Here is a 26,502-nt window from a genome sequence, read left to right as displayed (position 1 = left end):
ATAAAAGAGAATACAACAGAATACAAAAGAATAAAAGATAATACAACAGAATACAACAGAATAAAAGAGAATACAACAGAATACAACAGAATAAAAGAGAATACAACAGAATACAACAGAATAAAAGAGAATACAACAGAATACAACAGAATAAAAGAGAATACAACAGAATACAACAGAATAAAAGAGAATACAACAGAATACAACAGAATAAAAGAGAATACAACAGAATACAACAGAATAAAAGAGAATACAACAGAATAAAATAGAATAAAAGAGAATACAACAGAATAAAAGAGAATACAACAGAATACAACAGAATAAAAGAGAATACAACAGAATACAACAGAATAAAAGAGAATACAACAGAATACAAATGAATAAAAGAGAATACAACAGAATACAACAGAATAAAAGAGAATACAACAGAATACAACAGAATAAAAGAGAATACAACAGAATAAAAAAGAATACAACAGAATACAACAGAATAAAAGAGAATACAACAGAATAAAAGAGAATACAACAGAATAAAAGAGAATACAAATAGAATAAACAGATTACAACAGAATAAAAGAAATACAACAGAATACAACAGAATAAAAGAGAATACAACAGAATAAGAGAATACAACAGAATAAAAGAGAATACAACAGAATAAAAGAGAATACAACAGAATAAAAGAGAATACAACAGAATACAACAGAATAAAAGAGAATACAACAGAATACAACAGAATAAAAGAGAATACAACAGAATACAACAGAATAAAAGAGAATACAACAGAATACAACAGAATAAAAGAGAATACAACAGAATACAACAGAATAAAAGAGAATACAACAGAATAAAAGAGAATACAACAGAATAAAAGAGAATACAACAGAATACAACAGAATAAAAGAGAATACAACAGAATAAAAGAGAATACAAAAGAATAAAAGAGAATACAACAGAATACAACAGAATAAAAGAGAATACAACAGAATACAACAGAATAAAAGAGAATACAACAGAATACAACAGAATAAAAGAGAATACAACAGAATACAACAGAATAAAAGAGAATACAACAGAATAAAAGAGAATACAACAGAATAAAAGAGAATACAACAGAATACAACAGAATAAAAGAGAATACAACAGAATACAACAGAATAAAAGAGAATACAACAGAATAAAAGAGAATACAAAAGAATACAACAGAATAAAAGAGAATACAACAGAATACAACAGAATAAAAGAGAATACAACAGAATACAACAGAATAAAAGAGAATACAACAGAATACAACAGAATAAAAGAGAATACAACAGAATACAACAGAATAAAAGAGAATACAACAGAATAAAAGAGAATACAACAGAATACAACAGAATAAAAGAGAGAATACAACAGAATACAACAGAATAAAAGAGAATACAACAGAATACAACAGAATAAAAGAGAATACAACAGAATACAACAGAATAAAAGAGAATACAACAGAATACAACAGAATAAAAGAGAATACAACAGAATAAAAGAGAATACAACAGAATACAACAGAATACAACAGAATAAAAGAGAATACAACAGAATACAACAGAATAAAAGAGAATACAACAGAATACAACAGAATAAAAGAGAATACAACAGAATACAACAGAATAAAAGAGAATACAACAGAATACAACAGAATAAAAGAGAATACAACAGAATACAACAGAATAAAACAATACAACAGAATACAAATAGAATAAAAGATTACAAAAGAAGAAAACAGAATAAAAGAGAATACAACAGAATACAACAGAATAAAAGAGAATACAACAGAATACAAGAGAATAAAAGAGAATACAACAGAATAAAAGAGAATACAACAGAATACAACAGAATAAAAGAGAATACAACAGAATACAACAGAATAAAAGAGAATACAACAGAATAAAAGAGAATACAACAGAATACAACAGAATAAAAGAGAATACAACAGAATAAAACAGAATACAACAGAATAAAAGAGAATACAACAGAATACAAAAGAATAAAAGAGAATACAACAGAATAAAACAGAATACAACAGAATACAACAGAATAAAAGATAATAAAACAGAATACAACAGAATAAAAGAGAATACAACAGAATAAAAGAGAATACAACAGAATACAACAGAATAAAAGAGAATACAACAGAATACAACAGAATAAAAGAGAATACAACAGAATACAACAGAATAAAAGAGAATACAACAGAATACAACAGAATAAAAGAGAATACAACAGAATAAAAGAGAATACAACAGAATACAACAGAATAAAAGAGAATACAACAGAATAAAAGAGAATACAACAGAATAAAACAGAATACAACAGAATACAACAGAATACAACAGAATAAAAGAGAATACAACAGAATAAAAGAGAATACAACAGAATACAACAGAATAAAAGAGAATACAACAGAATAAAAGAGAATACAACAGAATAAAAGAGAATACAACAGAATACAACAGAATAAAAGAGAATACAACAGAATACAACAGAATAAAAGAGAATACAACAGAATACAACAGAATAAAAGAGAATACAACAGAATAAAAGAGAATACAACAGAATACAACAGAATAAAAGAGAATACAACAGAATACAACAGAATAAAAGATAATACAACAGAATACAACAGAATAAAAGAGAATACAACAGAATACAACAGAATAAAAGAGAATACAACAGAATAAAAGAGAATACAACAGAATAAAAGAGAATACAACAGAATACAACAGAATAAAAGAGAATACAACAGAATACAACAGAATAAAAGAGAATACAACAGAATACAACAGAATAAAAGAGAATACAACAGAATACAACAGAATAAAAGAGAATACAACAGAATAAAAGAGAATACAACAGAATAAAAGAGAATACAACAGAATAAAAGAGAATACAACAGAATAAAAGAGAATACAACAGAATACAACAGAATAAAAGAGAATACAACAGAATACAACAGAATAAAAGAGAATACAACAGAATACAACAGAATAAAAGAGAATACAACAGAATACAACAGAATAAAAGAGAATACAACAGAATAAGAGAGAATACAACAGAATAAAAGAGAATACAACAGAATACAACAGAATAAAAGAGAATACAACAGAATAAAACAGAATACAACAGAATACAACAGAATACAACAGAATAAAACAGAATACAAAAGAATACAACAGAATACAACAGAATACAACAGAATAAAAGAGAATACAACAGAATAAAAGAGAATACAACAGAATACAACAGAATAAAAGAGAATACAACAGAATACAACAGAATAAAAGAGAATACAACAGAATACAACAGAATAAAAGAGAATACAACAGAATACAACAGAATAAAAGAGAATACAACAGAATACAACAGAATAAAAGAGAATACAACAGAATACAACAGAATAAAAGAGAATACAACAGAATAAAAGAGAATACAACAGAATACAACAGAATAAAAGAGAATACAACAGAATACAACAGAATAAAAGAGAATACAACAGAATACAACAGAATAAAAGAGAATACAACAGAATACAACAGAATACAACAGAATACAACAGAATAAAAGAGAATACAACAGAATAAAAGAGAATACAACAGAATACAACAGAATAAAAGAGAATACAACAGAATACAACAGAATAAAAGAGAATACAACAGAATACAACAGAATAAAAGAGAATACAACAGAATACAACAGAATAAAAGAGAATACAACAGAATACAACAGAATAAAAGAGAATACAACAGAATAAAAGAGAATACAACAGAATACAACAGAATAAAAGAGAATACAACAGAATACAACAGAATAAAAGAGAATACAACAGAATACAACAGAATAAAAGAGAATACAACAGAATACAACAGAATAAAAGAGAATACAACAGAATACAACAGAATAAAAGAGAATACAACAGAATAAAAGAGAATACAACAGAATACAACAGAATACAACAGAATAAAAGAGAATACAACAGAATACAACAGAATAAAAGAGAATACAACAGAATACAACAGAATAAAAGAGAATACAACAGAATACAACAGAATAAAAGAGAATACAACAGAATACAACAGAATAAAAGAGAATACAACAGAATAAAAGAGAATACAACAGAATACAACAGAATAAAAGAGAATACAACAGAATACAACAGAATAAAAGAGAATACAACAGAATACAACAGAATAAAAGAGAATACAACAGAATACAACAGAATAAAAGAGAATACAACAGAATAAAAGAGAATACAACAGAATAAAAGAGAATACAACAGAATACAACAGAATAAAAGAGAATACAACAGAATAAAAGAGAATACAACAGAATACAACAGAATAAAAGAGAATACAACAGAATACAACAGAATAAAAGAGAATACAACAGAATACAACAGAATAAAAGAGAATACAACAGAATACAACAGAATAAAAGAGAATACAACAGAATACAACAGAATAAAAGAGAATACAACAGAATAAAAGAGAATAAAAGAGAATACAACAGAATACAACAGAATAAAAGAGAATACAACAGAATACAACAGAATAAAAGAGAATACAACAGAATACAACAGAATACAACAGAATACAACAGAATACAACAGAATAAAAGAGAATACAACAGAATACAACAGAATAAAAGAGAATACAACAGAATACAACAGAATAAAAGAGAATTCAACAGAATACAACAGAATAAAAGAGAATACAACAGAATACAACAGAATAAAAGAGAATACAACAGAATACAACAGAATACAACAGAATACAACAGAATAAAAGAGAATACAACAGAATACAACAGAATAAAAGAGAATACAACAGAATAGAACAGAATACAACAGAATAAAAGATAATACAACAGAATACAACAGAATAAAAGAGAATACAACAGAATACAACAGAATACAACAGAATAAAAGATAATACAACAGAATACAACAGAATAAAAGAGAATACAACAGAATACAACAGAATAAAAGATAATACAACAGAATACAACAGAATAAAAGAGAATACAACAGAATACAACAGAATACAAGAGAATACAACAGAATACAACAGAATAAAAGATAATACAACAGAATACAACAGAATAAAAGAGAATACAACAGAATAAAAGAGAATACAACAGAATACAACAGAATAAAAGAGAATACAACAGAATACAACAGAATAAAAGAGAATACAACAGAATACAACAGAATACAACAGAATAAAAGATAATACAACAGAATACAACAGAATAAAAGAGAATACAACAGAATACAACAGAATAAAAGAGAATACAACAGAATACAACAGAATAAAAGATAATACAACAGAATACAAGAGAATAAAAGATAATACAACAGAATACAACAAAATAAAAGAGAATACAACAGAATACAACAGAATAAAAGAGAATACAACAGAATACAACAGAATAAAAGATAATACAACAGAATACAACAGAATAAAAGAGAATACAACAGAATACAACAGAATAAAAGATAATACAACAGAATACAACAGAATAAAAGAGAATACAACAGAATACAACAGAATAAAAGAGAATACAACAGAACACAACAGAATACAACAGAATAAAAGAGAATAAAAGAGAATACAACAGAATAAAAGATAATACAACAGAATACAACAGAATAAAAGAGAATACAACAGAATAAAAGATAATACAACAGAATACAACAGAATAAAAGAGAATACAACAGAATACAACAGAATAAAAGAGTCCAGCACATGATCAGGCCATGGTGAACTCATACCACGAGTCTAGCACATGATCGGGCCATGGTGAATCCATATCACGAGTCTAGTACATGATCAGGCCTTGGTGAATACATATCATGAGTCTAGCACATGATCAGGCCGTGGTAATTACGAATTACACCTACTCCCATTAGCCCCCCCCCATTACCGTTAACCCCCGCCCCTTTTAATTATCAGCACGCAATTTACTGACCCTATTTACCCATTATTCGTCACCGAACATGACCTAATTACGAATTCCACCTACTCCCAATGGCCCCCCCCCATTACCATTAACCCCCGCCTTTTTTAATTATCACCACGCAATTTACTGACCCCATTTACCCATCATTCGACACCGAACATGACCTATTTTCGAGTTTCACTTGCACCCATTGGGCCCCCCTCCATTACCATAAATCCCCGCACCCTTTAATTATCACCACGCAATTTACTGACCCCATTTACCCATTACTCGACACCGAACATGACCTATTTTCGAGTTTCACCTACACACATTAGCCCCCCCCCCCCAATTACCATTAACCCCCGCCCCCTTTAATTATCACCACGCAATTTACTGACCCCATTTACCCATTACTCGACACCGAACATGATCCATTTTCGAGTTTCACCTACACCCATTAGCCCCCCCTCCATTACCATTAGCCCCCGCCCCCTTTAATTATCACCACGCAATTTACTGACCCCATTTACCCATGCTTCGACATCGAACATGACCTAATTACGAATTCCACCTACTCCCATTAGCCTTCCACGCCCGTGCACACGTGGGTACATGAGACTAGTGCAGGAAAGATCTATTTTAGCCGTGAAAACGAAAACTATGTTACGGGCTAAGTATCTGCCCCAAGCCCGCCATGAAAAATATATATCCTTATTTTCTCACAAAGGAAGACACTTAAGATCACGCCCGTACGCCCACGTCAGCCTTCCACGTCAGGGGCTTCCACATGCCGGGCAAGCCATCCATCGCGGACATCAGATCGTGGTATGGCTTCGTAAACCAGCTCGCCCCCTTCCTCGCCACCGCGCCGATCATGAACGCCTTCCGGGAGTTACTGAAGAAACCAACCGGAAGACACGTGTACTGGGACGACCAGCTTCAGTAGAAATTCCGCCAAGCCCAGGACACTATATGCCAGCTGGTCGGTCTGACGTATTACGATAAAACCCGCCCCACCGCTGCCATCACCGACTGGAGCCGAGAGGGCATCGGATTCGTCATCCTCCAGCAGTACTGCAGTTGTGCATCGGCCTCCGCCCCATACTGCTGTAAGGGCGGGTGGCACCTGGCCCTGTGCGGCAGCTGGCACCTCACCACCGCCGAGGCTGGATACGCAGCTGTGGAAGGGGAGGCTCTGGCGGTGGCGTGGTGCCTCCAAAAGGCGAGGTTGTTCCTGCTGGGATGCCCAAACCTCACCATCGTGACCGACCACCGCCCCCTTGTGAAGCTCCTAGGAGACAGCTCTGACGAGCGTTGTCAACCCCAGGCTCTTCAGGCTCAAGGAACGAACACTACAGTTCCGATTCCAAATCAAATACCTCCCTGGGAAGAGCAACACCGCCGCCGACTTTCTGTCCCGCTACCCAGCTCTCAGGGCACCCCCGACAACAGCGGACCTCGACTCGGACGAGGATATCATCGGGGCAGTCGCCGCCGCAGTCACAGCCTGCACTGATCGGGAGGGACGCGTGGTGGACGAAGAGGAGGTCAAGCGGAAGGCCGCCGACGACCCGACGTACCAGATGTTAGTCGCCAAGGTCATGGCGGGTGACTGGCACCAGCATAAAGCACAAGAAGTGGCATCCCTGCGTCCCTTCTATGGGGTGAGGGACAGGCTGGCAGTGATGCACGACGTAGTGACATACATGTTTGACCAGGGGTACGTGCGCCTCGTCATCCCCGAAGCTCTCCGACAGCAGGTAGCAGCAAACCTACACGCCAGCCACCAGGGCCTCGGTTCCATGCTGCGGAGGGCGAGGCAGTGTGTGTACTGGCCGGGGATTGAGGGGGACCTGCGGCACCACCGCTCCGCATGCACAGAATGCGAAACACGCGCCCCATCGCAGCCCGCAGAAATGCTGGCGATGACGCCGCCCCCTGAGTACCCGTTCCAGCAGACGGTGGCCGACATGTTCCAGCACGAAGGACACACGTACATGGCCTACCCCGACAGGCTTGCCGGCTGGCTGGAAATAGCCCACTTCCCACACGGCGCCACGTCCCAGAGAATCAAGACGCAACTGCGGCGATACTTCGCCCGCTGGGGGGCCCCGGAGCAAGTATCCACGGATGGCGGCACGAACCTGGCCAGCGACGAGATGATGGAGTTCCTGAAAAAGTGGGGCGTGTTGGTGCGCATGTCCTCTGCCCAATACCCACAATCCAACGGAAGGGCCGAGGTCGCCGTCAAGACAGCCAAGAGGCTCATCGTGCCCAACACCGGCGACGGAGGCAAACTCGACACTGACAGGATGGCGCTGGCTCTGCTACGGTACCTCAACACCCCGCTAAGAGGAGGAGACAGGTCCCCAGCCCAGTTTGCAGCGGGCAGGCAGCTGCGAGATGGAGTACCGACGGCCCACTGGCAGCTCATGGTTGACGGACAGTGGGGCTGGACGCTCCGCAGGCGAAAGGTGCAGATGGCAGACGACAACAACGCCCGGGAGGCAAGCAGCACACCCAGGAGGCTCCTGCCCCTATCGCCCGGTACGCGTGTGAGGGTCCAAAACCAGTCATCTAACCTGTGGGACCGGACGGGCCTCGTGGTGGAAGCCAGACCCCACAGACAGTATGCTGTCAGACTGGACGGCAGCGGGCGCGTCTCCATAAGGAACAGAAAGCATCTGAGGCCATCCACGGCGCCTAACCCCCACGGAGACAGGCCAGAGGTACAACAGAGTGGCGCCGGTCCTCCACGACCTGCGGCCGCCCCGTCTACAGCACTGACGCGTGACCCGTCACCGCAGCTGTGCCGACCGCGGAGGCACACACGGCGGCCTCACTGGCTGGATGACTTTGTATGAACACACACACACACACCATCCCCCCGTTATGCTCCCACCCAGTCCATAGCATTGTATTCATTTCTAGTAGGAATAATAATTTTCAGATCCATTGTTGGGCACAGATGTATCTTGGAGGGGGGATGTTGGATGCACGAGATGTTTTCCGCCAGCGCCGGCACCCGCGAGGCGAACCTTTGTCAGTTACTCACTCACTCAGTAAACGGGAGCACACACGCCCTGCGTTTCCTTAGCCGGACATCTTACACTCACCAAGAAGCAGCAGACTGTCACACCAGCCAGTCAGGGGCAGGAGAGCCTTCTTGAGGAAGTGCCGGGCAGTGCCACCGCTCTGAAAAACCAACATTACAATGAGTGGATGAGCCCAGAACACTGCTGCTGCCCAGACTGACAACACAGTGCAGCCCGGCACACTACACGTGCTGCTATAAGCCACCACAGGAGGAGGAGGAGGAGGAGGTGGAGGACTGGTTCACAGAGCCATGACATTCTTCTTCCAAACAACAAAACTGTTTCCTCAAAAACTTTTCTTACAAATTTCTGGTTCTTATAATTCCAATCTAACACTGACAGTTGTGGCCAGAACACTCTTCTGAGGACAAGGAAAAAAAGCTGCATGTCCCGGCCCCTGACCTGACCTGACCTGACCAAAGAAAAAGCCACCAAAAGCTGTCCACTCACTTCCTTCCTTTCTCTCTTCTTTCCTTCCTCTGGACACTCTGTTGACAGGAAAACAGTTAGGAAGAAAAAATAAAAGAAAATAAGAGTCAACACAACACACACACACACACACACACACACACACACACGAAGAGGAAGGCTGTGAAAGGCAGGCAGGCACTTGTGGTGCCCCGCAGGGCACTACATCTACCAACACAGATGCAGTAACACCTCCTGACCCAGTACGAGCACCACAAATAAATAAAGAAGAAGAAAGCGATGATGAACGGTAGAATTCATCTAATAACAAGAACAATTTGAAGAACACAGCAAAGCGAGGCGACAGTGTGAAGAACAAACCATTATGGAAACACACAGGAAGTAAAAAGGGGCGTCTCAGGCCACCACATAGCTCTGCCGGAAACCACCCACTTCACCCAACGACAGCACCACGCTAAAGGACGAGAATCATGTAAACCCAAGCCATGTAGACTACTCATGAATATTCACTCTTATGTACTTATGAGGATGTAACCATATCATAGAGTGCACCCTCAGTGCCTAATGTGTAAAGTCAATGGTTATGACGTAGTAATGACGTATAGTGACGTAGGCAACCGCCCATATAAGGGGGTTCCTGTTGGATGTACGAGATGTTTTCTGCCTGCGCCCGCACCCGCGAGGCGAACCTCTGTCAGTTATTGACTCACTCAGTAAACGGGAGCACACACGCCCTGCATTTCCTTGGCCAGACATCTTACATGGCACAGTGAACGGAAGTCTGGACCTACTAACTGACCACTCCTCCCCGGCCGTCACCAGCCTCCGCTCCAGAGAAGTGCGAGCTGGAGATGTCGCCAGCCGCCTTTAAGTCACGGAGGAGGTCCATGGAGTGCTGGCTGCTTCTGTGCAGGTGGCCGCCACAGGAGGCAGTGCAACACGTCAGGCTCCAATGCGTCCCTGCCCTGCATTGGGCCCTGGACGCACGCTTCACTATGGACCGGTGGAGCACCCTGACTCCACCCACGGCCTTGGACGCCATCGGCAAGCTCGTCCTTCGGCCATATACACAGGCAGTGCAGTGGGCAGAGTTCTTTGGAGTGAGGCAGGAGCAGGAGTGTGTCAGTGAGTACATAACCAAGTGCACACAGAAAGCGACAGACTGTGCCTTTAAGTGCCAACAGCGTAGCACAGATTTGTCGGAGTACTTGTCGCTTAGAAAGTTAATGGGAGTCCTCCGTGACGTGACACTGAGGCAACAAGTGTACCAGGCGTGTGACTCAATCGGCAGTGTCGACGCCCTGAGGGCCATGTGTTGTGCTCACGAGGCCGCCCGTCGCGACACCACAGGTGGTGGAGGCCCGGGGCGGGAGGCTGCTCGTGCGGCTGGCACCGTGCAAAGCGAGGAGACCGAGTGCGAGGAAGAGTAGCTGTAATTTGAACTGAGCTATAAGATTAACAGTATTTATAACTGTTGGTGGAATTGAGGTTTTAAATCTAATAATTGTAATTCAGCTTAAGAGTTGTAAAAGTAAACTAACTCATGTAAACAATATTCTCATGAGTAAATACACTCATCATATATATAAGAAAAAAGTGCCCACCACCTCAGACAATTTGCTGGAAGACACTTAAAAATCCCTCCCTGACACTTACCCTGACGGTGGTATACAATATACATATTAGCGACGTTTCACAGGAGGTTTAATACATTATGTTAGTATCTTAATACTAACTAACAGCTTACGGAATATTGAAAACTTCTGAAAAAAATGTGAAAAGTTTTATAACAGCCATTGTATTCTGGCAGAGACACAGGTCAGTCAGGTGTCATGTTAGGTCTTGTTCATTAGGTTAGGTTAGAATTAAATAACACTAAACTTCCTAGCGATTTGATCACACCTTGGACAATGTATTGCATCAGCGGCACATTAGGTTTTATGAGGTAATAATTCTTGCTTTAAACAGAACCAGCTCATGGGTAATATATATGACAACAATATTGCCCACCTAGCTGTGTGCTGGATAACCATTAACAGTACTATGCATTACTTACCAACTGACGCAGGGGCAGGTCGTGACGTGCAGGGCGGGGCAGGGCGGGGCGTCAGGGAGTGGACCTCCAGCATTAAAAAGTCATCCATTCAGCGCACGGTTTCTGTAAAATAGCAGCATCCCCATAATAAAGAGCATCATATACTGACCAAAGCAGAAATAAGTAGTACCAAGGAATCAAGGTACAAATGGAATACGAGAAATTTTCAGAGTAAATTCTCAGACGGGGTTAGATTAGGTTAGTTTTCTTTTTTTATTGACCCGGCGGTAGCAGCAAGAGATCATGTTTCGTAATGGTCCCTCTAAGCAAGAAAAATGAGAAAAAATCACCCCTCACACAGCTATGGGCTTGTGTAACCATCAACAGTGGTATGCATTTCTTACCAATGTGTGCCGGGAGGTCATGACGCAGGGCAGGGCGGGTCATCTGAGGCATGGAAGAGTCGGTCATTTAGGGGTTTCTGGAAACTATAACCTTATAAATAATAACAGGCATCATATATTTATTAGAAATGAACAGTCAGTGTCTCAAAATTGGTATGCAAAGCTAATATGCTACCTAACTCCTACTCCCAAGGTTAGGTTAGAATTGTTTTGAATCTTACAGTAAAGGGATGCAAGTCAAGGGTATATATAACAACACACCCCACATAGCTATGGACTGGAATATCCATTAACAGCAGGCATTTCTTACCAATTTATGCCAGGGGGCGGGCAGGCCAGGAAGGTGGGGCGGGGCGGGGCGGGTCATCTCACGCATGTAGTGGTTTCTGTAAAATACAAGGAATTACCAGACCTAAACCACTATTACACCAGCCCACTACACACCACAAAAAATGTCCACATATGCAAACTAACCGCCCACCCCCCAACCCAGCAGGGGGCTTCGTGGTGCAGTGGTTAGCACACTCGGCTCACAAACGAGAGAGCTCGAGTTCGATTCATACGACAGCCTTCCACGCCCGTGCACACGTGGATACATGAGATTAGTGCAGGAAAGATGTATTTTACCCGTGAAAACAAAAAATGTTACGGGTTAGGTTTCTGCCCAAGCCCGCCACGAAAAATATATATGCTTATTTTCTCAAAAAGGAAGACACTAAAGATCACGCCCGTACACCCACGTCAGCCTTCCACCCCCGTGCACACGTGGATATATGAGAGTAGTGCAGGAAAGATGTATTTTAGCCGTGAAAACGAAAAAATATGTTACGGGCTAGGTTACTGTCCCAGCCCGCCACGAAAAATATATATCCTTATTTTCTCAAAAAGGAAGCAACTTAAGATCATGCCCGTACGCCCATGTCAGTCTTCCACGCCTGTGCACACGTGGATATATGAGATTAGTGCAGGAAAGATGTATTTTAGCCGTGAAAACGAAAAAATATGTTACGGGCTAGGTTACTGTCCCAGCCCGCCACGAAAAATATATATCCTTATTTTCTCAAAAAGGAAGACACTTAAGATCACGCCCGTACGCCCACATCAGCCTTCCACGCCCGTGCACACGTGGATATATGAGACTAGTGCAGGAAAGATGTATTTTAGCCGTGAAGACGAAAAAAATATGTTACGGGCCAGGTTACTGCCCAAACCCGCCACGAAAAATATATATCCTTATTTTCTCAAAAAGGAAGACACTTAAGATCACGCCCGTACGCCCACGTCAGCCTTCCACGCCCGTGCACACGTGGATATATGAGACTAGTGCAGGAAAGATGTATTTTAGCCGTGAAGACGAAAATTTTGTTACGAGGTGAATGTCAAACTGCCCCGCCCCGCCCGCCGAGAATATTTGGGCTTGTTTTCTGCAATATTACATCATCTACGCTAACGCCAGTGTAGGAAAGCCTTTCCCCATCGACAGTGAATGCGTGGGGCGTTGTGGCGACTCTTGCAAACGATAATTAGTGACACAACGTAAGAAAAACTGTCTGTACGGGGCTGGGCTCAGGTCCGGCGGCCCCCGATGACGCGGGTGTTAGAATCGCTCCTAACGGGGTAACTAACGCTGGCACACCTGACCTGGCACCTCACACACCTGCCGGCACACCTCTAAATTATGTTGTAATAGTCCACGCCCCCCAGTGGCCAGTATTTAGGCCACATTACCTGATATTGCATGAGTCAACTCTAAGCCGTTCGTCAATAATCAAGCAAACGTTCGTGTTTTTTCCAAGTCAATGAAAAAAATGCATAAACGTCCCTTATTTCTAAACGTACAGCAATTCTGACGACACCACTGGAATACAACAGAATACATTAAAATACAACAGAATACAACAGAATAGAACAGAAAACAACAGAAAACAACAGAAAAAACAACAGAAAACAACGGGAAACAACAGAAAAACAACAAGAAACAACAGAAAAACAACAGGAAACAAAAGAAAAACAAAAGGAAACAACAGAAAAACAAAAGAAAAGAACAGAAAACAACAGAAAACATTAGAAAACAACAGAAAAACAACAGAAAAATAACGGAAAACAACAGAAAGCAAAAGAAAAACAACAGAAAACAAAAGAAAACAACAAAAAAACAACCGAAAACAACAGAAAATAACAGAAAAACAATATAAAACAACAGAAAGCAAAAGAAAAACAACAGAAAACATAAGAAAACAGAAAAACAGCAGAAAACAACAGAAGAGAAAAGAAAAATAACAGAAAAACAACCGAAAAACAAAAGAAAACAAAAAACAACAGAAAAAAAAAAAATAGAAAACAGCAGAAAACAACAGAAAAACATCAGAAACCAACAGGAAACAACAGAAAAACTACAAAAAACAACAGAAAAATAACAGAAAACAACAGAAGACAACAGAAAACAGGAAAACAAGAGAAAACAACAGAAAAACAACAGAAAACAAAAGAAAAACTACAAAAAACAACAGAAAACAAAAAACAACAACAGCAAACAACAGAAAACAACAGGAAAACAACGTAAAACAACAGAAAAACAAAAAACAACAGAAAACAACAGCAATACAACAGAAAACAACCGAGATACAACAGAAAGCAACAGAAAACAGAAAACTACAAAAAAACAACAGAAAACAGCAAGAAAACAACAGAAACAACAGAAAAACAACAGAAAAAGAAAAGAACATGACCTTATTACAAATTCTACCTACTCCCATTAGCCCCCCATTACTATTAATCCCCGCCCCCTTTATTTATCACCACGCAATTTACTGTCCCCATTTACCCATTATTCGACACCGAACATGACCAAATTACGAATCCCACCTACTCCCATTAGCCCCCCCCCCCATTACTATCGACCCCCGCCCCCACTGATTATCACCACGCAACTTACTGCCCCCATTAACCCAGTATTTGACACCTCACATGACCCATTTTCGAGTTTCATGTACTCCCATTCGCCCCCTCTATTACCATTAGCCCCCGCCCCCTTTAATTATCACCACGCAATTTACTGACCCCATTTACCCATTATTCGACACTGAACATGACCAAATTACGAATTCCACCAACTCCCACTGGCCCCCCCCCCCATTACCATTAACCCCCGCCCTTTTTAATTATCACCATGCAATTTACTGACCCCATTTACCCATCATTCGACACCGAACATGACCTATTTTCGAGTTTCACCTGCACCCATTAGGCCCCCCTCCATTACGATAAACCCCCGCCCCCTTTAATTATCACCACGCAATTTACTGACCCCATTTACCCATTACTCGACACTGAACATGACCTAATTACGAATTCCACATACTCCCATTAGCCCCCCCATTACCATTAACCCCCGCCCCCTTTAATTATCACCACGCAATTTACTGTTCCCATTTACCCATTATTCGACACCGAACATGACCAAATTACGAATTCCACCTACTCCCATTAGCCCCCCCCCATTACCATTCACCTCCGCCCCCTCTGATTATCACCACGCAATTTACTGACCCCATTAACCCAGTATTTGACACCTCACATGACCTATTTTCGAGTTTTACCTACTCCCATTAGCCCCCCCCCCCCATTACCATTAACCCACGCCCCCTTTAATTATCACCACACAATTTATTGACCCCATTTACCCATCATTCGACACCGAACATCACCTAATTACGAAATCCACCTACTCCCATTAGCCCCCCCCCCCCATTATCATTAACCCCCGCCCCCTCTCATTATCACCACGCAATTTACTGACCCCATTATTCCAGTATTTGACACCTCACATGATCCATTTTTGAGTTTCACCTACACCCATTAGCCCCCCCCATTACCATTCACCCCCGCCCCCTCTAATTATCACTACTCAATTTACTGACCCCATTAACCCAGTATTTGACACCTCACATGACCTATTTTCGAGTTTTACCTACTCCCATTAGCCCCCCCCATTACCATTAACCCACGCCCCCTTTAATTATCACCACGCAATTTATTGACCCCATTTACCCATCATTCGACACCGAACATGACCTATTTTCGAGTTTCAGCTGCACCCATTAGGCCCCCCTCCATTACCGTAATCCCCCGCCCCCTTTAATTATCACCACGCAATTTACTGACCCCATTTACCCATTACTCGACACTGAACATGACCTAATTACGAATTCCACATACTCCCATTAGCCCCCCCATTACCATTAACCCCCGCCCCCTTTAATTATCACCACACAATTTACTGTTCCCATTTACCCATTATTCGACACTGAACATGACCAAATTACGAATTCCACCTACTCCCATTAGCCCCCCCCCATTACCATTCACCTCCGCCCCCTCTGATTATCACTACTCAATTTACTGACCCCATTAACCCAGTATTTGACACCTCACATGACCTATTTTCGAGTTTTACCTACTCCCATTAGCCCCCCCCCCATTACCATTAACCCACGCCCCCTTTAATTATCACCACACAATTTACTGTCCCCATTTACCCATTATTCGACACCGAACATGACCAAATTACGAATTCCACCTACTCCCAATGACCCCCCCCCCCATTACCATTAACCCCCGCCCCCTCTCATTATCACCACGCAATTTACTGACCCCATTATTCCAGTATTTGACACCTCACATGATCCATTTTCGAGTTTCACCAACACCCATTAGCCCCCCCTCCATTACCGTTAGCCCCCGCCCCCTTTAATTATCACCACGCAATTTACTGACCCTATTTACCCATTCTTCGACATCGAACATGACCTAATTACGAATTCCACCTACTCCCATTAGCCTTCCACGCCCGTGCACACGTGGGTACATGAGACTAGTGCAGGAAAGATCTATTTTAGCCGTGAAAACGAAAACTATGTTACGGGCTAAGTATCTGCCCCAAGCCCGCCATGAAAAATATATATCCTTATTTTCTCACAGAGGAAGACACTTAAGATCACGCCCGTACGCCCACGTCAGCCTTCCACGTCAGGGGCTTCCACATGCCGGGCAAGCCATCCACCGCGGACATCAGATCGTGGTATGGCTTCGTAAACCAGCTCGCCCCCTTCCTCGCCACCGCGCCGATCATGAACACCTTCCGGGAGTTACTGAAGAAACCAACCAGAAGACACGTGTACTGGGACGACCAGCTTCAGTAGAAATTCCGCCAAGCCCAGGACACTATATGCCAGCTGGCCAAGGACGGTCTGACGTATTACGATAAAACCCGCCCCACCGCTGCCATCACCGACTGGAGCCGAGAGGGCATCGGATTCGTCATCCTCCAGCAGTACTGCAGTTGTGCATCGGCCTCCGCCCCATACTGCTGTAAGGGCGGGTGGCACCTGGCCCTGTGCGGCAGCCGGCACCTCACCACCGCCGAGGCTGGATACGCAGCTGTGGAAGGGGAGGCTCTGGCGGTGGCGTGGTACCTCCAAAAGGCGAGGTTGTTCCTGCTGGGATGCCCAAACCTCACCATCGTGACCGACCACCGCCCCCTTGTGAAGCTCCTAGGAGACAGCTCTGACGAGCGTTGTCAACCCCAGGCTCTTCAGGCTCAAGGAACGAACACTACAGTTCCGATTCCAAATCAAATACTGCCTGGGAAGAGCAACACCGCCGCCGACTTCCTGTCCCGTTACCCAGCCCTCAAGTCACCCCCGACAACAGCGGACCTCGACTCGGACGAGGATATCATCGGGGCAGTCGCCGCCGCAGTCATAGCCTGCACCGATCGGGAGGGACGCGTGGTGGACGAAGAGGAGGTCAAGCGGAAGGCCGCCGACGACCCGACGTACCAGATGTTAGTCGCCAAGGTCATGGCGGGTGACTGGCACCAGCATAAAGCACAAGAAGTGGCATCCCTGCGTCCCTTCTATGGGGCGAGGGACAGGCTGGCAGTGATGCACGACGTAGTGACATACGTTTGACCAGGGGTACGTGCGCCTCGTCATCCCCGAAGCTCTCCGACAGCAGGTAGCAGCAAACCTACACGCCAGCCACCAGGGCCTCGATTCCATGCTGCGGAGGGCGAGGCAGTGTGTGTATACTGGCCGGGGATTGAGGGGGACCTGCGGCACCACCGCTCCGCATGCACAGAATGCGAAACACGCGCCCCATCGCAGCCCGCAGAAACGCTGGCGATGACGCCGCCCCCTGAGTACCCGTTCCAGCAGACGGTGGCCGACATGTTCCAGCACGAAGGACACACGTACATGGCCTACGCCGACAGGCTTGCCGGCTGGCTGGAAATAGCTCACTTCCCACACGGCACCACGTCCCAGAGAATCAAGACGCAACTGCGGCGATACTTCGCCCGCTGGGGGGCCCCGGAGCAAGTATCCACGGATGGCGGCACGAACCTGGCCAGTGACGAGATGATGGAGTTCCTGAAAAAGTGGGGCGTGTTGGTGCGCATGTCCTCTGCCCAATACCCACAATCCAACGGAAGGGCCGAGGTCGCCGTCAAGACAGCCAAGAGGCTCATCGTGCCCAACACCGGCGACGGAGGCAAACTCGACACTGACAGGATGGCGCTGGTGTCATCAACCACCTTTCAACAATCACATCCAACGCCTACCACCAGATGCGTTTAACACAAATTATCAACAGTCATTCGCATACCTTAATTGCGCTTCTTATTTTCATCACGCGCAAACATGTGTGCTTACCCAGGGCTGTGAACAAGGGTGCCTTCGTACACCAGCCTAATATATTTGGTGACCTCTGACCATACTGTCATAACATTACCGATGATAAATTGCCCTTGTGATGGTAAACCTCTCCCTTATTCTTCCTCTTCACTATTCCACCTTTCACCCCCTCTCATTTCCCTCTATTTCCTCACATCGCCAAACAGTGACTGGTGCGTCAATCTGTAAGAAGGCTGATACAAATGAACCAGGTAATTACAGTTAGAGCGAGATCAATTAGAGCGAACCGCAATTAGCGCAAGCCACCATCTACCAAGAAAAAAATTAATTAGTGCGAAAGCCTCAGTTAGCCCGGCCGCCCCTCACGGCGGGAGTCTGTTCTCACTACCCCAATAAACGTATCTATTCATCGCTGACCTCTGACTCCACCTCTCACCCCAACAAGCTTTTATATTAATGATGAAAACCTTCGTAACACACACACACACACACACACACACACACACACACACACACACACATACCATTTTAGCGACCTGCCCTGAAGCCAAGACTGTTAGTTCACGTGTACGGCTGGGCGCCCGAAACCTGAGGAGGAAGAAGAAAAGTTAGGCCCATGCTCTTACATATGTTGGCACACAAGTAGGCCTACACATATTTGACAAGGCTTTCACAGGAGTTGTGGGTATGTCCACGGGTTCATTTATTCTTTTCTCCTCCATATATTACGTTTAGCTGGCTCAAGTGGTAGTTTAGGGTTACCAGCCCTTAGTAGTACTTGGCGTATTGTCTTTTCTGACCCCAAACTATCGCCCCATAAAGATAACAATATGCATTTATAATTATTGTTAACGTCGGTAATTACTGATGCTCTTTTTTGCAATATTTATGGGCCAGAAACAGAAAGATACAATGTTATGCCTACGGTAAGCTGGTAACATTGAGGGGAGTGAGGGAGAATAATAAAGCTTTGTCCTAGGGCCACCTGGGTGTTATTCTATACATATACCGTCCCTGGCACCAATGACTGGCACCACACTGATTCTGGCACCACACAAATCTATGCCACTATGAACACTGCCTGGCATCACATAGCACTGCATAACACCTGACCCCATGTCACAGGAGAGGGGTAGGCAGGTCAGGTAACAAGACAGCCTAACACTGGGTAACTAATCTGTCTTGCATCACATAACACTGTCTGTGGCACTGTTAACACTGCCTGGCACTCCAGGCCCACTGGTGATAAAAGAGGGGAGGGACACTCAGGAAGATATTGCAGACCAGTGAGTTACATGAAGACTGGCCAACATTACACCCATCTATAAGAAGGCTGATACAAATGAACCAGGTAATTACAGACCAGTGAGTTACATGAAGACTGGCCAACATTACACCCATGTATAAGAAGGCTGATACAAATGAACCAGGTAATTACAGACCAGTGAGTTTGACCTGTCATATGCAAAATAATGGAAACCAAAATAAGAGAAAATTTTCAGAGCATTTGAAGAATTATCAACCACTCAGCAGAAAACAATACTACAGACGGGCAGATGATGAACGGTGCCGGCTGCAGCTCATTGCCTTGCTGGACCAATGGACACAGTATCTGGACGAAGGCAGCGCAGTGGATGTTGCATATTGCGATTCTGCTAAAGCATTTGATAAAGTTCCACACAGGAGATTAATTGAGAAAAAAGTTATAACATCAGGGGCAACATTTTAAACTGGATAGCAGCATTCTTTTCCATTTCCAGCAACTACGATGGGGTTTTGACAAGCGGACAGGTGACGTGTTTATGTCACAAGGGTGTATTTTGACGCTCTTCCCTTTCTTCACCCTGGAGCTGGCAGTCTCACCGCCCATCGACCTGAAAGAAACCGTGAGGCCAGCGTGGAGAAATACACCCTTGTGACATAAACACGCCACCTGTCCGCTTGTCAAAACCCCGTCGTGTGTGCTAGAAATCTTGTAATTACCACCATGCCGTGCCTTTCCTTAAAATGTTTCTTGAACAAACCACCTCCTCCAGTCTATTCCATGCTTCTGTGTGGGTGTGTGGGTGTCCCTTCCCCCAAGTCCCCGAAGGCTCACTTTTTGATGGCGACTCCCCCAAAGAGGTAGGCACGGTTGAGGAAGAAGACATTGAGCACCCGGTGAGAAATCTGCATGGTGGGCGACAGCACGATGCTCACATTCTGGTAGGTCATCTTGGTGTCACGCTCCTGAGGGGGAAGACTGAGGTGAGGAGAAGGTATGTTGGGGGGACACAGCCGTTAATTAACCCGGTAGCAGCGACGGGCCAAATTTGTGGCTTTACCATGTAGCAGCGACGGGCCAAATTTGTGCCATGATTTAAACCTCCAAAATAGATGATACATAATCTGATCACAAATTCTTTGATATATAGAAGTATAGAAGGAAAAGAGAGGAATACAGAAGGAAAAGAGAGGAGAACAGAAGGCAAATAAAAAGAATATGGAGGAAAAAGAAGGACAAAAGAGGAAAATTGAAGGAAAAGAGAGAGAGAGAGAGAGAGAGAGAGAGAGACTGCGAGCTCCGGGGTGAGGAAAGGGAAGAGCCTGCGCGGAAAAGTACACCCCTTGTGACATAAACACGTCTGCTGGCTTGTCAAAACCAGGCTGGATGTGCTAGAAATGTTGTAATTACCACCACACAACGCCCTAAACGCACACCCACTAAAGAGCTTGTGGTGATGATAAGCGAGGGTTGTTTTGGTAGGTGACAGCCCTGTGTGACCTGCTGTGGCCTTGGTCAGGTCAGCCTTGACGTGAGATTAACTTTAATTAACAAGAGTACTACATCACAGCGGTGCGAATATTCCCGAAGCCTCTGTATAGGGTCCTAGGGTCACATGGGTGTTATTCTATACATTTGCCGTCCCCGGCACGAATGGCTGGCATCACACTGATTCTGGCACCACACGAATCTATGCCACTGTGAACACTGCCTGGTAACATAACACTGTCTGTGGCACTGCATATTAAACACCCTGGCTGAGCCCACATCACAGGAGGGGGGTCACACCAGGTAGGTGGTTAACAAGACACTGTAACACTGGGTAACTAATCTGTCTTGCATCACGTAACACCTGCTGAACATGGAACTGTCGGTGGCACTGTTAACACTGCATAACACCTGAGAGCCCACGTCACAGCCCGTCACCTTAACACAGTGACGTAACACAGCCAGTAACAGCCCTATCATGTATCCAGGTAACAGAATACTACTAATGTCACAACGTGTAACACTCTCTGGGATCACGTAACACATTTAAACACTGCTGCTGCCACGTCACACACTCGTCCGTCACATGACGTAACTCTGTACTATGAAGGTGAGAAAACACTCACGGGAAAGCGATTAATCTCTTTTTTTTTCACCTTTTAGAAGCAGAGCAGCAGCAGGGCCTGAAACCTCATCAACGGTAACATGATTTTGGGGGCGGTTGATGCTTGAGGTCAATGAGTCACATATTTGACAAGGCTTTCGTAGGCGTTGTGGGGGACATTTCCAGAGGTAGATAATGACCCTGGTGGTAGCTTGACCCTTCCTCTGTACCATGAACGTTAAAAGTCACTCACGGGAACACGATTCATCTCCTTTATGACCTCTTAAGAACAGCTGATACGGCGCGGGGTCAAAACTCGTCACCTATAAACACGTATTTGACAAGGCTTCCGTAGGCGTTGTAAGCATTTTCAGGGGTATTCAATGACCCTGGTGGTAGTTTGACCCTTCCTCTGTACCATGAACGTAAAAATACACTGTCTTACCGCCAAAAACACTGCAAGCACCTCTCAAAACACGTCGTGAAGGAGGAACTGCGTGGACGATCAGCTGTGTTATGATTTTTTACCGCGCACCGATGCTAGATTATCGTACTCAAAGCCGCGCATTTACCGGCTTCTGACCCATACCTGATGCCAAGAAGCCCCAATAATTAACCCTTTAAACAATAATCATATGTGAAGGCGGTTATTTGGGTGATAAAAGCAGTGTGGGGCTCAGAAATCGCCAGGTGTCCCGCACTGGACTCTCGTACTTGAGGTGAAAGTGTTATACTTTGGGTCCCTAGAAAAAAAAAAAAAAAAAGCGGCCATGTCCTGCAAAAGGCGACTTAACGGGAAGGAAACGAGACGAGGAATCCATTTCTGGCCTCGGCATAACGATACACTAAATATTAAGGGAGATATCGGCACGGAAAACTAGCGTGAAATTATCAAACAAACATGAAAATCAATTATATTTATGTTATTTGAAGCTATTTTCATGCAAACGGCGACTCTTCATGGGTAAAATAAGACGAGTAATCCATTTCTGGCCTCGGCATAACGCTACACTCAATATTAAGGGAGATATCGGCACGGAAAACTAGCGTGAAATTATAAAAAAAACATGAAAATCAATTATATTTATGTTATTTGAAGCTATTTTCATGCAAACGGCGACTCTTCTTGGGTAAAATAAGACGAGGAATCCATTTCTGGCCTCGGCATAACGCTACACTCAATATTAAGGGAGATATCGGCCCGGAAATCTCGTGTGAAATTCCCCCCACCCAAAAATATGAAAATCAGGTATATGTTATTTTCATGCAAACGGTGACTTTTTTTTGTATTTTGTTGTATTTCATAGTATTTTGTTGTATTTCATTGTATTTTTGTTGTATTTCATTGTATTTCATTGTATTTTGTTGTATTTCATTGTATTTCGTTGTATTTCATTGTATTTCATTGTATTTTCTAGTAATTTATTGTATTTTGTTGTATTTCGTTGTATTTTGTTGTATTTTGTTGTATTTCATTGTATTTTGTAGTATTTAATTGTATTTCATTGTATTTTGTTGTATTTCATTGTATTATGTTGCATTTCATTGTATTTCATTTCATTTTGTTGTATTTTGCTGTATTTAATTGTATTTTGTTGTATTTAATTGTATTTCGTTGTATTTCATTGTATTTCGTTGTATTTTGGTCTATTTTGTTGTATTTCATTGTGTTTCATTGTATTGTGTTGTATTTTGTTGTATTTCATTGTATTTTCTTGCATTTCATTGTATTTCATTGTATTTTGTTGTATTTCATTGCATTTTGTTGTATTTCATTGCATTTTGTTGTATTTCATTGTAGTTTGTTGTATTTTGGTCTATTTTGTTGTATTTCATTGTGTTTCATTGTATTGTGTTGTATTTTGTTGTATTTCATTGCATTTTGTTGTATTTAATTGTATTTCGTTGTATTTCATTGTATTTCGTTGTATTTTGGTCTATTTTGTTGTATTTCATTGTGTTTCATTGTATTGTGTTGTATTTTGTTGTATTTCATTGTATTTTCTTGCATTTTATTGTATTTCATTGCATTTCATTGTATTTCATTGTATTTTGTTGTATTTCATTGCATTTTGTTGTATTTCATTGTAGTTTGTTGTATTTCATTGTATTTCATTGTAGTTTCATGTATTTCATTGTATTTTTTTGTATTTTGTTCTATTTCGTTGTATTTTGTTGTATTTTATTGTATTTCATTGTATTTTGTTGTATTTTGTTGTATTTCATTGTATTTTTATTGTATTACATTGTATTTTGTTGTATTCTCTTGTGTTTCATTGTATTTTGTTGTATTTCGTTGTATTTCATTGTAATTCATTGTATTTTATTGTATTTCATTGTATTTTGTTGTATTTCATTGTAATTCATTATATTTTGTTGTATTCCATTGTAGTTATTTCTATTTTGTTGTATTTAATTGTATTTAGTTGTATTTCATTGTATTTCATTGTATTTTGTTGTATTTCATTGTATTTTGTTGTATTGTATTGTATTTTGTTGTATTTTGTTGTATTTCATTGTATTTTCTTGTATTTCATTGTATTTTGTTGTATTTCATTGTATTTCATTGTATTTTGTTATATTTCATTGTACTTCATTGTATTTTGTTGTATTTCATTGTGTTTTGTTGTATTTAATTGTATTTTGTTGTATTGCATTATATTTTGTTGTATTTCATTGTATTTCATTGTATTTTCTTGTATTTTATTTTGTTTTGTTGTATTTCATTGTATTTCATTGTATTTTGTTGTATTTCATTGTATTTCATTGTATTTTGTTGTATTTCATTGTATTTCGTTGTATTTCATTGTATTTCATTGTATTTTGTTGTATTTTGTTGTATTTCATTGTATTTCATTGTATTTTGTTGTATTTCATTGTATTTTGTTGTATTTTGTTGTATTCTGTTGTATTCTATTGTATTCTGTTGTATTTTATGGTATTCTGTTGTATTTTGTCTTTTTCTGTTGTATTTTAATGTATTCTGTTGTATTTTAATGTATTATGTTGTCCTCTGTTGTATTTTACTGTATTCAGTTGTATTCTGTTGTATTTTAATGTTTTCTGTTGTATTCTGTTGTATTTTAATGTATTCAGTTGTATTCTGTTTTATTTTAATGTATTATGTTATTACCCTACATTAGCCTATTAACACCATCAAACTATCTATCGTAGCCTATTAACACAATGAACCCTTCTATCGTAGTCTGTTCAGACCATGTAAATTTCTATATTAGCCTATTGACAACATCAACCTTTCTACATTTGCCTATTAACAACATGAGCCTTTCTAGCATAGCATATTAACACCATCAACCTTTCAATCATTGTATTCTGTTGTATTTTGTTGTATTTATTAGTATTTCATTGGCTTTCACTGTATTCTGTCGCATTCTATTGTATTCTGCTGTATTTCATTCTATTCTGTTATATTTCATTGTATTCTATTGTATTTTATTGTATTCTGTTGTATTTTATTGTATTCTCCTGTATTTCACTGCATACTGTTGTATTTTATTGTTTTACGTTGTATTTCATTGTATTCTGTTGTATTTCATTGTATTCTGTTGTATTCTGTTGTATTTTATGGTATTCTGTTGTATTTTAATGTATTCTGTTGCATTCTGTTGTATTTTAATTTATTCTGTTGTCTTCTATTGTATTCTGTTGTATTTTCATGTATTATGTTGTCTTCTGTATCATTCTGTTGTATTTTATTGTATTCTGTTGTATTCTGTTGTATTTTAATTTATTCTATTGTATTCTGTTGTATTCTGTTATATTTTAATGTATTATGTTGTCTTCTGTTGTATTCTGTCGTATTTTATTATATTCTGTTGTATTCTGTTGTATTTTAATGTATTCTGTTGAATTATGTTGTATTTTAGTGTATTATGTTATATAATAATGTAATCTGTTGTATTTTAATGTATTCTGTTGTATTCTGTTGTATTCTCTTGTAGGTAAGCGGTGGCGTAGGTGGTAGCGTACTGGACCCACATTCACCGCGTGATGGACGACGCGGGTTCGAATCCCCACGCTACCACTCGGATTTTTCAGTCACCGCCGAGTGGCTTAAAACTACCCACATGCTGTCCTGAAGCCCACCCATCAACCCGGACTCTAGAGGAAGCCGTCCAAGCGAATCATGAACGAGTTCCGGGGGGCAGCATGAGCCAATGCAAGATGGCGCCACTATAAACACTCGCCTGCGCCAGAACGGGCTGGGCCGACCATCAGGCCCCACCTGGAAAACGCCTTGGGCCGACCATCAGGCCCCACCGGGAAGATGCCTACCGGCGCAATAGGCAACAACGTAAAAAAAAAAAAAAAAAATTCTGTTGTATTTTGTTATATTTTAATGTATTATGTTGTCTTCTGTTGTTTTCTGTTGTATTTTATTGTATTCTCTTGTATTCTGTTGTATTTTAATGTATTCTGTTGTTTTCTGTTGTATTATAGTGTATTCTGTTGTATTCTGTTGTATTTTACTATATTCTGTAGTATTCT

At 41.3% G+C, this 26,502-nt stretch overlaps 1 protein-coding gene across 43 annotated transcripts in view; it reads right to left on the bottom strand.

Moving 5' to 3' along the window:
* LOC126989568 (CUB and sushi domain-containing protein 1-like) overlaps positions 1-22,721 on the bottom strand; it is a 70,228-nt gene extending 47,507 nt beyond the window's left edge. For 7 of the 43 annotated variants that reach the window (XR_007743440.1, XR_007743443.1, XR_007743450.1 and 4 more), the window contains exons 1-4: positions 22,439-22,714; positions 20,736-20,866; positions 19,162-19,225; positions 9,096-9,174 (exon numbers count right to left, since the gene is read on the bottom strand). Coding sequence is in view for 6 of the 43 variants with exons in the window: in XM_050848140.1 (XP_050704097.1) it covers positions 9,096-9,174; positions 19,162-19,225; positions 20,736-20,851 (259 nt within the window). In the remaining 37 variants the exon portion in view is untranslated. The other 36 variants (XR_007743444.1, XR_007743446.1, XR_007743447.1 and 33 more) reach the window with 25 other exon arrangements.
* Between the last annotated feature and the right edge of the window lie 3,781 nt (positions 22,722-26,502).

This window comes from Eriocheir sinensis, unplaced genomic scaffold (assembly GCF_024679095.1).
Source record: "Eriocheir sinensis breed Jianghai 21 unplaced genomic scaffold, ASM2467909v1 Scaffold1218, whole genome shotgun sequence".
Taxonomy (NCBI): domain Eukaryota; kingdom Metazoa; phylum Arthropoda; class Malacostraca; order Decapoda; family Varunidae; genus Eriocheir; species Eriocheir sinensis.
The sequence above is the reverse complement of the archived record's forward strand: the minus strand, read 5'-3'. Positions and strand labels throughout refer to the sequence as shown.